This window comes from Bicyclus anynana, chromosome 8 (genome assembly GCF_947172395.1).
Source record: "Bicyclus anynana chromosome 8, ilBicAnyn1.1, whole genome shotgun sequence".
Classification (NCBI taxonomy): Eukaryota; Metazoa; Arthropoda; class Insecta; order Lepidoptera; family Nymphalidae; genus Bicyclus; species Bicyclus anynana.
Window position 1 is genome coordinate 8,822,478 of NC_069090.1, and position 13,891 is coordinate 8,836,368.

A 13,891-nucleotide genomic window follows, 5' to 3' on the forward strand; every position below is an offset into this window, starting at 1 on the left:
ATGAAAATTTTAGTTTTTTAATATCATCACGCCTTTCTCAGAAGGTGATTCTGAGTTATGACTAACACGCTGCGGTTTATATTTATAAAATGCACGCCGTTGACGTGTTGATCGTGTATTGGTCTTCGCTGCCGTTTGCGCTGCAGAAACGTGAGAATAATTGACCGTCAATGGCTGATTTAACGATCACTCATAATTTTTATGGTAATCACCGACTACTTTGTGTTGTTAGCAATTCGTTTAGTTTGAATATTACCATAGATAAAAAATGAAAATACTAGTTATATCAAGTCAAACAATTTTATTTATTTTAAAAACAAGCATTTTGAAAACATCAACAAAATTATAATTACGTATTACAGGTACACTTAATACTACAGGATCTAATTTAAGTAAGTAGATTTGTATGAATTTATTTTTACAAAATAACAAGTCTCAGGGATAAGCTTATAAGTAATTAAAATATAAAACGTACATCAATCGATTAATAATTTTTTGAATGCCTAAGCAAGCTGAAACTTTAAAAGTTTTAAGACTTATGCATTCATCAAGCACCTCTGACGGTAACAGTTATGTTTTTGTTAAGGTGCACTTATTAAAATTGCTCCAAAATACATGAAAAAGTTACTGCAATATTCAGAAATACCAAAGTTCATTCATGTAGCGCCATAGAGCAATACTCCATAGTAGCAACCACAGAACAGACAACGCTAAAAGCTAACGCTTTTAGCAATAGAAGTAGCAAGGGGGCGTGGCCCGCGTACACCCGGGTGTGCGGAACAACGCAAGCGTTTCCACACATGTACTAGCAGTCTTGTTTTGTTCTGTGACAGAAGGACTAAATAATATTCAACTCTAAAGTAAGGGTGACATATTTCATTTTTCACTAAATATTAAACAGCCATTTAGGCCACGCCCTTGGGTACGCTGGTTTCAATACAACGAATTGACACTTTATAAATCTAGTTACTTCTTATATCTGTGGTAGCAACTTAGTTGTTGCTAGCAATACGAGAACGTCGCCATGAAAGAGATTGAGAGAAAATTGAAAATAAGTGCCGACGACGTTCGGAATAGATTTACGGAGTCATATGAAACAATATTTCCTGCAACAATTGCTGCATTGTCAAGCAATAATAATTGCTCCGTGTTTTGGATGAGCAAAGAATTAATTTGCGGTTACTTCCTTTGAATAATTCTTAATTTTTAATTTCCTTTTGTATATGGTAGGCATACCTAGTGTGATATTAAATATATTTTTTATTTTCTGTATAATAAAATAAATATTTATTGTTCTATTTAAATTCACCTGAAACTGACCGACAGCAATCTGTAAAAGATCGGTGGCAGTTCAAATTACAGCAATTGGGGCATTCATAAACACTGAAGAAGTGTGCGCTTTATATGTACTTGGTAAACCATAATACGACGCCGTTTATTTTATTTTGTTTTTCTAATACAACAAAGCATAATAACTTTTCTATTTTGTATGATGCGCACGGTGAAAGGTGCGCAGAATAGGTTGCGCACAAAAACGTAACGTTATTCGTTCATCGAATTTTACTGCCCATATTTTTTCATACCGAGGGCTATATATCTATGGAAAATCAATTCTTAAGGAGTAAACTCCAAAATAAAATCTTGTCTTGCAGTCAAAAAGGTAAGGCAACTATGGAGCCTATATAGCCTTTCTTATCTTTAGTAGGAGCAAATACTGACACACTCGCAGGTCTGGTCATTGCAGGCTTATTGTTTGAGAAAACAAATACCTTACCAGTCGGAACGTCAGGTTAGGTATTTCCACGCAGACTTAATCGCGGGATTTTGCTATCTGTAAAACTATTATGTGATAATATATGTGTACGATAAAGCGTAACCGTCATTCGCACAAGAGTTTTTTTTGATGGACGTTAAAAAAGCGTTCAAATATATTATGAAGTTAAATTAAGGTCTACTTCCAACGCCCAAAATTTAAAATGCAACACTGCTCGAAAAAAACGCGGTGTGTTTTAAAAACGCTGTCGTGTGAACATATACTTAGGAACAGGGGCTTAGCTACCGCCGTATCAGCCGTATCGTAATGATACAGGGCCCCCGGACTACAAGGCCCCTTACAAGTGAAAGCAAATATTAGTAAAATGTAGGTAATCACAATCTCTTTTTTTCCCTTGCTAAGCGTGCGCCCAAGTGTTGGATATACAATACTAAATAGCTTAAATCACTGTAATATTTATTTCATGTGAGAATTTTTCTTTATTTTGTCAGAAATATTTACCCTTCAATTGGGCCCCATAATCAATTTTGATGCAGGCCCCTTCCAAGGCACGCTACGCCACTGCTTGGGAATGCATTTGTTGTATATGGACGCTTTTTTACCGTCCGTTAAAAAACTCTCGCGCGAATGAGGACCAGGTGTTTCTGACGCCGACGGTAATTTCCAATCTCACATCAATTATTAATTAATTACAAATTTATTATCTACTAATACCTGAAAGAAATGCCTTCAAATCTTATCTGTAGATATACAATCTAAAATAATAGCAATCTAAAATATGTACTCGTAGGTAGCTATTATCTATTACGAAATATTTTTAAACAAATTTTCCATTAGCTAATTTTAACTTATTATGGTTATCAAATATGTAAAATTTTAATGACAATTTTATTAATAGTCTAGTTGACACTTATTTTAAATGGTCTTAAATAGAAAATATTTTTGAAACGTGATTACTTGAAAATTTTAGTTTTTAATTTATGTTTTTGACAATACAAGCCAAAACGCCTATCGGCCATGACGGTCTATATTTCAACTATTTCATGACGTCACTATGACAAAACCCTTAAAACGGAGCGTTTGACAAAAATATTACCAATTATTAGTTTGACGTTTAGTAAATAAAGTAACGTGACGTTTAGAAAATTTGAAAAATACATGATTATTAGATTAAGTTTTAAGAATTAAGAAACTTTTATGAATTAATATAGATTCAGACCCTTATTCCATGTACTATGCGAATTTAATATTATTTATATTCAATTTGATATCAGTCAACTACCCTATTCTAATAGGATAATTAAGATTTAAGAGGCACACTGAAATAGTTAGTTATGTCTAAGATCCGAATTAGAAACGAACTTCACCCATCTTTTTGTTGGATGACCAGCAAATTTAAACATATGTTATAATACACTAGCGAACTTTGACAGTTATGCAAGCAACCAATAAACTATCTGCGTCAAACAGAAACTTTAACCGCATATAAATAGACAAGCTTCAAACAGCAAGTTCACTTTGACAGTTACGCAACCATCCAATCGTAAGAAAGCTATCGGCGACAAATAAAGTTTATACTCGCATAAATATAAGATATTGCGACTTGGTTGCACAAAAACTCTTGGCCAAACCATAATAGTAAGTAAATAATAGTGTGGCCCTTAATTTTAAGCAACCTTTTTACAATATATTTTTCAAGTGTTCTATTTAAAACATTTTTCATCCACTTATCACACAACAGATAGGTGACCGTCATTTCTAATTCTACACTATTTGTTACAAAATATGGTGCATATATTTTCCGAAGAAGAATAATGAATTGCAATAATTTAATCTGCTTATTACTAGACTCGTATATACAAAGAAGATACCAGATACCAATGTAGATATACATATATTTAATCACACTTTTCTAATACAATTATATAGAATTTTCTTTAAAATACTTAAAATGCTACATTATTATAACACAATCCCGGCCCATTTTCCTACTATTTTTCTTGTAAAAATAATAATGATACTTTGCAGGGTTTACCAAATATTACCTGTTATTAAATAGGTAATGTTAGGTAAAAAAGTGTGTGTCAGCCCCGACGCATATGGAGTTTACTCTTTCAGATCGACTGTCGTAATAGGTGTATGTTGCCCCGCAGCATACACTATGTACGTCTCAATACAAACGCCTAAAAAGTGAAAGGTGCGCAACCGCGGGGCAGCAGGCCACGGCGTGCGCGCCCTCACGCATGTGCACGCTGTTGGCGGCAGCGCACGGTGAAAGGTGCGCAGAATAGGTTGCGCACAAAAAACGTAACGCTGTCATTCGTTCATCGAATTGTACTGCCCATATTTTTATCATACCGGGGCTATATATGAAAATCGATTCTTAAGGAGTAAACTCCATAAATATTTATTTAACGTCAAAATAGTTTGCCATTCTTGCGATGCGACCAACACACGATCAGTTTTATCGGATGCCCTGTCGTTAGCGCTGCAAACTCATGAATTGAATATTGGATAGTCAGTGCCTGAAATAAGGTTGTACGCACACAGTACATTTATATTTTCTGTGCCCAAAGTCGAACCCTGTAAAAGGGTTGTCTTATCCTGACAATATGACAGTATTATTACGTTTAGGGAACATTGTAATATTGAGATTATTAGGATAAGGTTGCCTAAAGTTGTACCACAGCTCAAGTCGTACTCCGGTAATATGGTAGCCTAAAGTCATTCGTGCACCGACCGCCCTATACATAATAATATAATACGTATTGAACAATAATATTGAAAATATTATTGGCTTAATATAGGGTAAAGTTGTCATAAGTCGTATTACTGCTTATGTCGTATACCGGCAATATGACAGTAGACATTATTTCCTTTGGAAGTAGGTATGACTTTAGGCAACCTTACTCTCTTTTATTGACAATAAATAATGCAACTTTATCGGCCATATTATGTTGTGTGTGCCTTTATAAAATACATTCGATTGAGCATAATTATTACTGGTCATTGTAAAATAGTTCAGTGAGGCAACTCTCTTCTTCTTATTTGATAATAACTGTATAAATGTATATTTTATAACTCTCGGCCTTATACAGTCCGCTATTCTTCCTTCCTTGAGGGATGAGAGGAGCGATAAACACAGTCTAAGCCTTAGGTAACGACCTACTAGCCACATAAACAATAACATTCCTTCCATCTAAATACATACCCATAAATATATAGAAGACATAACAAACACAAAAAAAAAAAAATATATCTATTAACAAAACTGCGGTTACAATACATTTTGCAAAAAAAAATTATGTAGCTAATACTATTTATAGTACGTTAATGTTTTAAAAATATTAAGGTAAATATATAAATAATTCTGGGTTGACTACACTTGCGCCGTCTACTCCTTACTACTTGTAGTAGTAAGAAGTGAAGGTGCAAGATGAATGTTAATCTAAACCACTTGTACAGTGGCGAATGCACTAAACGTAACTTTCTTTGGTGGTTCGGCACTGCACGTCCTCACAACGGACCTCTTCGACCCGTCGTGAACGTTCACCTTCAATACTGGTTTTAAATTCGCTACGTCTCCGTGTGATTGTGCTTTGAACCTACCAATAGTGTTGCCATTACTTAGATCTCTTAATTTATTCGTCAAACCCGTTATTCTATTGGAGATATTTGTATAATTTGCTTTCTTGTCGCTCTGTTTCTTCGGTTCGCTAAGTTTCATCGGAATTTCTAGATTTTGTAGCGATGCATACTTTCTGTGGTCTGTGCTGAGATTTCTTTTGACGTCTGTGTTGGGACGAGGTAATCTTGGTGGTCTTTGGAGGAAGTTGTTGGGTCTGAAGGGCAGCGGCGTTAGTTTAGGCTTCGTTTCGTTTGGCAGACGGAAGTACTGAGGCGCTGGTTCAAGCCTTTGAGGCTTTTTGAGGGTGAGGGCCATCGCTATTTTCGTAGGGCGCGCGAGACTCTCAAATGCTCTTGTGGAGAATTGCGATCGACTGCTACCCCATTCTTCTCTGTCCGATTCGTAGCCGCTGTTAACTGGAAATGAGAAAATTGCAATTTTAAAGAAATGAAACTAAACTAAAAAAAAAATTTGACGGCCTCTGTGGTGTGGGGGGTGGACTAACAAGACGGAGATCCTGGTCGATCCCCAGTTGCACCGATTGAAGTTTTCTTAATTGGTCCAGGCTGGTGGGAGGCCGTGACTAGTTACAATACGTACCGTTAAGCGATTTAGCATTCCGGTACGATGTCGTGTAGAATCCAAAACGGGTGTGGATTTTATCCTCCTCCTAACAAGTTAGCCCGCTTCCATCTTAGAATGCATCATCACTTACCATCAGATTGTGGTTAAAGGCTAACTTTTAAAGAATAAAAAAAAACCAGTAGGAGCGCCCTTAGTAGATAGAACTATGAATACTTATTAAGCTCTTTTTTCTTCCAAGAAATTCTCTCAAGTGCCACCCACACCTCGGCACGTTACTTATATCATTATCACTAACATCTCATAATGAGCGTTACAAAAATAGACATTATTATCATTCCACCTGCCTGCCAACAGACATTGCAACAGCGTGGTAGATTTGTTATTCCGCCTGGTGATGATGATTATTTAAAATTGCCTATTCCGAAACGGTGATAGAGTCTTCACAAACAGTCAACGACGTTTAAAAACCATTTAGGCTTAAATAAACGAATTTTGATTTTAATTAAACATATAAATAAACTTAATAAGCACGTAGTCACATCAGATCAAAATGTCTTCATCTTGTTAAGTCAATCCACGCACTTCCGTGCTCCTGTGCATACGAATCGATTATTTAGCAAATAAGCATTTATTTGACCTAGAAGTTTGTGCAAGGCTATATAGGAAGGAAAATGTCAAAACCTTCAATACAGGTCAATATTGTTTTGGATATTTAAGTCATACCTTGTACTTGTAGATAATTTTGTACTTATATAATACTAACGAATCCAGTCTAGCCTCGCTTTGACTTATATGCACTTACATCTTCCCTACCCCTATCTCTACCCTACCCCTACCCTACCCCTACTCACTCTACTCTAGCCCTACTCTACCCCACACCCCTACCCTACATCTACCCTATCTTTCAAGTTGGATCAAATTGTAAATTTGATTAAAATTGGTTAAGTAGTTTAGGAGTCCATCGAAGAAAAATAACGTGACACGTACTTTAAGTATAGAAGACTAGCTGAGGTCTCGCGGTTTTACTCGCGTAGTTTTGTGTTCCCGTAATAAAACGAGGATAAAATACAGCCTATGGCACTCACAAATAACGTGGCTTTCTAGTGGCAAGAGGATTTCAAAAGATACAGTGTTTACTCCCACAATACCACAAACTTTACCTCTTTCTAATATTAGTGTAAAAAAATCTATAATATTGGATTCCTGGGTGCCTACTTAAATTAAAACTAGATTTATCTTTTTAATTAAATTTATTTTGGTACTCCAATGTCTAATAAATTTAAATTTTTCAATTTATTTGTAATAGTTCATGTTCGTGCAAATAATCGTAGGTATATAGCTCTATAGTCAGTTCGTTTATGACACTCCCATGATATGCGGGCGACGAGGGGAAAGACTGCGCGGGTGTGAAATCGTGCGTGCGGGGAACTCAGGTGCATCAGTCGTGGGTTTTTCATTCATCACTTCACACCCCCCGGCCCGCGCGGAACATCAGTAGTATTACGAACGAAGTTGCCAAGCTGATGTCCCGTGAAGACGTGTATATTTGATGCTTAGGTAATCGTATATTTTAAAATTGCTTAATGTATGCAAGAAGCAAGTCTCGTGAACCTTTCGACGAAATGGCGAGGTTAAGTTCAAATATTAGCCAGTCTTCACGTAGTGTGTGATGGCGCTTTCAGGGTCAACGCAACGAGTTTCATGTCGCAATATTTATTAAATACTATATTAATAACATTCTAGCCTTGACAATTTCTACGGAGATGCAAGCGAAAATACTGTTTTTAAGCGGTAATATCTTTACCACGGATTTGCTAACTTAAGCTTTAGCGTTCTATGTTCTGTGATCCATACTGATCGTTATCAATCCATATTCGGCTCACTGCTGAGCTCGAGTCTCCCCTCAGAATGAGAGGGGTTAGGCCAATAGTCCACCACGCTGGCCCAATGCCAGAATGGCAAGAATTAAGAAAATTCTCTGGTATGCAGTTTTTCCTTCACCGTTTGAGATACGTTATATTTAATTTCTTGATCCATACTCCTATACTAATATTATATATTGTGAAACTGAAATATTTGTTATGTAATTGGAACAATAACAGTTGACTTATCATCCCACATGGCAGTAATCTCGCGAGCAAGGTCCAAGTATTTTAATAATTAAAATATTTATTTTAATTGATTCAGTAACAAAAATACTTCGGTTACATTACACCTAATGATAATGTAATGTCCATTGACACAGATAAGCATTATTGCTAACAAGTTACTGCAGGAAGCGAGGTCGGTGCAACTGCAAAGTGAACTGCGCGGGAATCAAACCCGCCCTTCATGGTTGGATTGTGTCACAGATATCTTGTTACATGTTGAGGTCATGTGGGGTATGTTACTGTAATGATATGCGTAGAGTTGAGCGCCGACCGGTTCATCTATACTACTGTAGGTACCTTAAACGGACTTAATATATTAAACTCGCTAATTAAACCCCACGGCAGTGACGTAACCTGGATTTTCACGACAGGACCGACTGAAAACTTGCCGCGTCGTAAAAATCGTTATTTTTACATCGTACAAGAAAATGAATATCAAGGTGAAGATTCGGAAGGATGGTACATCCATAAGAAGAAAATGGCTAATCGATTGAGCAATATCGTATATAAAATATAAGATTGATCGAGGATTAGAGGATTTTTTTTATTCGCTAGATTTTGGCTAATGAGTCTTATGAGGCGTGCGCATTCGGGTTTTCTATTTTTATTTATTATCAATTTATAAAGTCGTAGCACCTTTGCTAAAGCGAAATGCGCTTGAATTTTGGTAATGAAACAAGTAAATAGAAAGAAAAGAACATACTTTTTATCTCTAAAAATATAAAAACAGGCCAAGTTCTCTGATTTTCTCTGAAGTTCTCAGATTCCCATCCAAATTCTCTGGTATGCAGGTTTCCTCACGCTGTTTTTCCTTGACCGTTTTGAGACACGTGATACCTATTTAATTTCTTAAAATGTACATAACTGAAAAGTTGGAGGTGCATGCCCTGAACCGGATTCGAACCCACAATAAAAGAAAGTAATAAAAATATAAGTATATATAAATATAAAATAATATAAAAATAATAGGAAGGTAGTTTATAGATGATGTCTGTTAAGAACGGATATTGCGAGAGAGCCAGACGAAGGAGGTCTAAGGGCGAAGTTGCGGGCGTTCGCTAGTTGTGTATATAATAATTAGATATATCTACGATATGTAGTTAAAATTTAGCACAAGAATTGCCACTTTGTCCAACCGACAATTAATATAAAGTAAGATACTACTCGAGAGACCTAACGGCAATGTTTATGATTTGAACACAAAAGTCTTTAACTTTGTAAGTTTATGTTAGCTGGACTAGGGTTGTCCATATAATTTCAGCGAAATATAGTATTTTTTCAGAATATAGTAATAAAAAAATGTATTTTGGAAAACGCCAAAAATAGTCAAATATACTAATTAAATACTAATTTATTTTTATAAAAATTATATGTATTTGTCCTTTTTTCCATTTTTTAAAGAATCATAAATCGATTGTCTGTAATTAAAGTGTAATAACAAAAGTTAATTTTTAACCGACTTTCAAAAAGGATTAGGTTCTACGTTCGGCTGTATGTATGTTTTTTTTATGTATGTCCAGCGATAATTCCGTCATTTATCAACCGATTTTGAAAATTCTTTTTTGTTTTGAAGGGTTTGATTCCAGGGTGGTCCCATTATTTTTTTTCTACAATTTGTACGTTAAAGTTGGGAACGCACGAACGCATTATGTTTATGATAAATAATACGGATCACGCTCATAGGTACGAATCAGTGAAAAGGCACAAAGTTAAATCTATACTTCTATAGGACTAATATTATAAATAATACTGTTACGATCGCGTTATCGTAAACGCGAATTTATATATGGAATTGAAACATTTGTGCAGTAGTGCCACTTGATGGCGATGTTTTAATTCCATAGAAATTCGCGTTTACGTTAACGCGATCGTCACAGTATTAAACTGCCGCTAGGCCCTCTGCTATCAAAGCCACTACAGCCGAAATTCCATAACTGGCTATCATACTTCTTTATGGTATTAGCATATGCTAACGAATTTTCAGTCTAAAATGAGGTATGTGCGGCTAACGTAGGCTCTCGGGCCATACTGTCGTTAGAGCAATGTAGCGAGCACAGTATGATAATTAGCTCGTCAGGTTCTCGAGATCAAATTGATTTTAGACCGCATATCAAACACACGTGACCCGTCGACGCAAACAATTTGTGTTTATTTAAATAATTTGTGTGCGGTTCGTGCGAGCATTACCCAACTAGAGGCCCTATGGGGTTTCTAGGACGTACGTGACGATGGGACATGACATAGGGGAAGGTTAGAGTGGTTTTTTCCATCATTCATGAGTTGGAAATTACGCCAATATCACATACTATTTACACTTATAATAAATTGAAACAACTTTTAGCAGACTCAAAAGTGATTACAAAAATAAGAAAACTAATGTCAAACAAAGGTTTTAATTTCAATTCACAACATTTGTCAAGACAACTTAATTAACAAATTAAACTGTAACCAAAATAAGACCCTAGAATGACAGAGAATGACCTTGAGTGAAGTCACGCACTTGTGAACGCTGTGTGTAGGGTTAAAGGCGCATTTGACTGTTAACAAACACTCCCCTTTTCCACTCAAGTCACTCTTCCCGCATATCCCAAGTAACCCACAAAGATAATTCTTTATGGGTTACTTGGGATTACACAACAAGAGATGTGGACGGCTCGAACGCCACGAGCACACTGAAGCCGTCCGTATCGCAAGTCGTTGTAACGCGGCGATAACACACCTTCAAAGTAAGAGTAAATAGGCTTCTTCTAGGTAAGCGCGCTCCAACTCAGACCACGCATTAATGCTTTCCATCAGGCTTAATTGTAATCAAGCGCAAGCCTGATGGAAAAAAATCAACCCAATCAATCATTACATGAAAAAAAATACACAGAATCAAAAGTTCATAGCAAATCTCACAAAACTGTAACGAGGCGAACTACAGTGTTGGGCGTTTTCTTTCAAGTTATCTTTCAGACTTTGTTGCTAAAGATAACAAATAATGAAAATTTTCCGACAAGATTATCGTATTCCTCGCCATAATTTAAAAAAACCCGTATTTGGCTCACTGCTGAGCACGAGTCTCCTCTCAGAATGAGAGGAGTTAGTCTAATAGTCCCCAACGCTGCTGCTTTCGCAAACTCTTTTACAAAGTGTTATCATCAAAATCATCATTAACAACCCGTATTTGACGCACTATTGGGTACGAATCTCGTCTCAAAATAAGAGGGGATAGGACTTAGTCCAACACGCTGACCCAATGCGGATTGGCAGACTTCATAGAGAATTAAGAAAATTCTCAGTTATGCAGGTTTCATCATGATTTTCCTTCACCGTTTGAGACACGTGATATTTAATTTCTTAAAATGCACGTAACTGAAAAATTGGAGGTGCATGCGCCGGACCGGATTCGAACCGACGCCCTTCGAATCGAAGACAGAGGTTATATCCACTAGGCTATCACGTCTCGTCACAAAATATTATAATTTTAAATTTTGTCAAATAATTTATTTTACCTTCTTCCTGAGCGAAGGTGGAAGCTGATCTATATCAACATACACAGAGTTTGAGCAGTGTATCATTGGTCATGATTAAATATTTCGTTCGGGCATAGTTTGTCTTGTTTGACAAAGGATGGTCCATTTCAGGTCCACTCTTGTATCTCGTATCATTAAAATTAAAAAAATACAAAGATTTTATTAAAAACTAAATAAGTGAATAAATGTAACTAAATAAAAAGAAGCAAGCTGCCAAGCAGCATTGCTGTGTATCGGAGTGAATGGCATATTTACCGGTATAATAAAAGGTACGTTAGTAATAATAGACACAAGACGATTCTTTGTAGAACGCGTTTTTGCATGTCCTGCGAAGCATAGTTGTGTTTATATAGGATACTTTACCACTTACTATTAGGTGGGCCATCTGTTTCGTCTGTCAAATATATATCTGTCTATTTATCCATATCTATATTCTATACTTATAATAAAACTGGTCGATTTCTAATAAAAAGAAATGAATTAAATTAAAACCCAAGTTTTTGAGTTATATCAAGATGGCGCCCTTAATGCAACTATGACATGACAAATGACAGCAAACGTCAAATCAACTACTGCATTGAAAATTGAAAACGTCGTCAATCCGCCATTAATCCATATTAGTGTTGCATTTCTTGGGAAAGAATGGATACTATTTCGAAAGAATTAAAGTAAATTCGTAGATTTGTATAATCAAAAATAGTTTAAAAAAATATCTTCTTTTATTTCCGCTAGGGTAAAATGTCTGATCCTGGGCTCCATACAATTTTGGACCATCTCCTTTAAACTTATAATGGACACGGTTTGCAAGTGAAGGTCGTGATTACAGTCCCTTTCGCAAAGGTCATTCACCGCCTCCCTGTACCAAAATAGTGGCATCCTTCGCTTCATCTGACGAAATATCTTTTAACGTTTAGTTTATTTTTTTCTATACAAGTTAGCCCTTGACTACAATCTCACCTGATGGTAAGTGACGATAATACGTTTTAAGATGGAAGCGGGCTAACTTGTTAGAAGTAGGATAAAAATTTCCCTTTCGGTTTCTACACGACATCGTACCGGAACGCTACATCGCTTGGCGTTACGTCTTTGCTGGTAGGGTGGTAGCTACGGCCGAAGCCTCACACCAGCCAGACCTGGACCAATTAAGAAAACCTCAATCGGCCCAGCCAGGAATCGAATCCAGGACCTCCGTCTTGTTAATCTACTGCGCATACCACTAAACCATGGAGGCCGTCAAAAAATGCCGCTTTTGTAGATGTGATCATAATTTTATACGCATTTGGCTTAGTTCAGCTAATGCCTACAATTAATTCAAGTTGATAATAATCTAAAACTATTCGTCATTGACGAAGAATGATTGTACGGAACCCTCGGTGGAGTCCGACGCAATTGTCTTTTTTTTTTTATTTGACATTAGCGAAGTTTACATTCCCGTAGGAATAAAATATATCCAATAGCACTCGGGGATAGTGTAGCTTCTAAACAATGAAAGAATTTTTCAAAATCGGTTTAGTATAGTTTCGAAACCTATTCAATGCAAACAAACAAACAAACAATAAAATCTTTACTGTTTATAATATTAGAACCTATAGATGACTCGAGACTCGAACCGTATCCGTAAACGTATAAATGAACCAATGAGACAATTAAGTTAAGCACAATTGAACCATGTTAATGTTTGTAATTTGAACGTTACTTTATAACATTATGTCACCTTAGATTATTATTTATATTGACGATGAAAGTAATTTATGAAAAGATGAGAATGAAAGCAATTTTACTAGCTTTCTCTAGTTTTATGTGATGCTTCAAGAGCTATAAAATATCTATGAGAAACCATTGTTTTAATGGAATACCAATTTCTTAGTTAATTTTAAACATCTGTACACAAAATCACGTCGAGTCTACTTTATCGTCGCGTTAATTAAAATTGACTTTATCGTTCACAATCAATCAGTAGTGAAATAACGCTTGTAATGTGAAATTTTATTAACTTAATTATAAAATCAACCTATATAATTATAATTATATATAATATAATTGATAGGGCGTAGATACTATTTATATCATTATGTTTTTGAAGAGTCAAATACTAATTTCTCAATTAATTTTAAACATCTGTACACAAAATCACGTCGATTCTACTCCATCGTCGCGTTAATGAAAATTGACTTTATCGTTCACAATCAATCATTATGTTGTGAAATGACGCTTGTAATGTGAAATTTTATCAACTTAA

The 13,891-nt window shown here is 35.8% G+C and overlaps 1 protein-coding gene across 1 annotated transcript in view; it reads right to left on the minus strand.

Annotated features, from left to right (window-relative positions):
* Positions 1-281: 281 nt before the first annotated feature.
* LOC112052656 (uncharacterized) overlaps positions 282-13,891 on the minus strand; it is a 116,100-nt gene continuing 102,490 nt past the window's right edge. Inside the window, exon 3 of the mRNA XM_052882741.1 lies at positions 282-5,818. Coding sequence (XP_052738701.1) covers positions 5,223-5,818 — 596 coding nt within the window. The 3' untranslated portion in view covers positions 282-5,222. The remainder of the gene's footprint in view (positions 5,819-13,891) is intronic.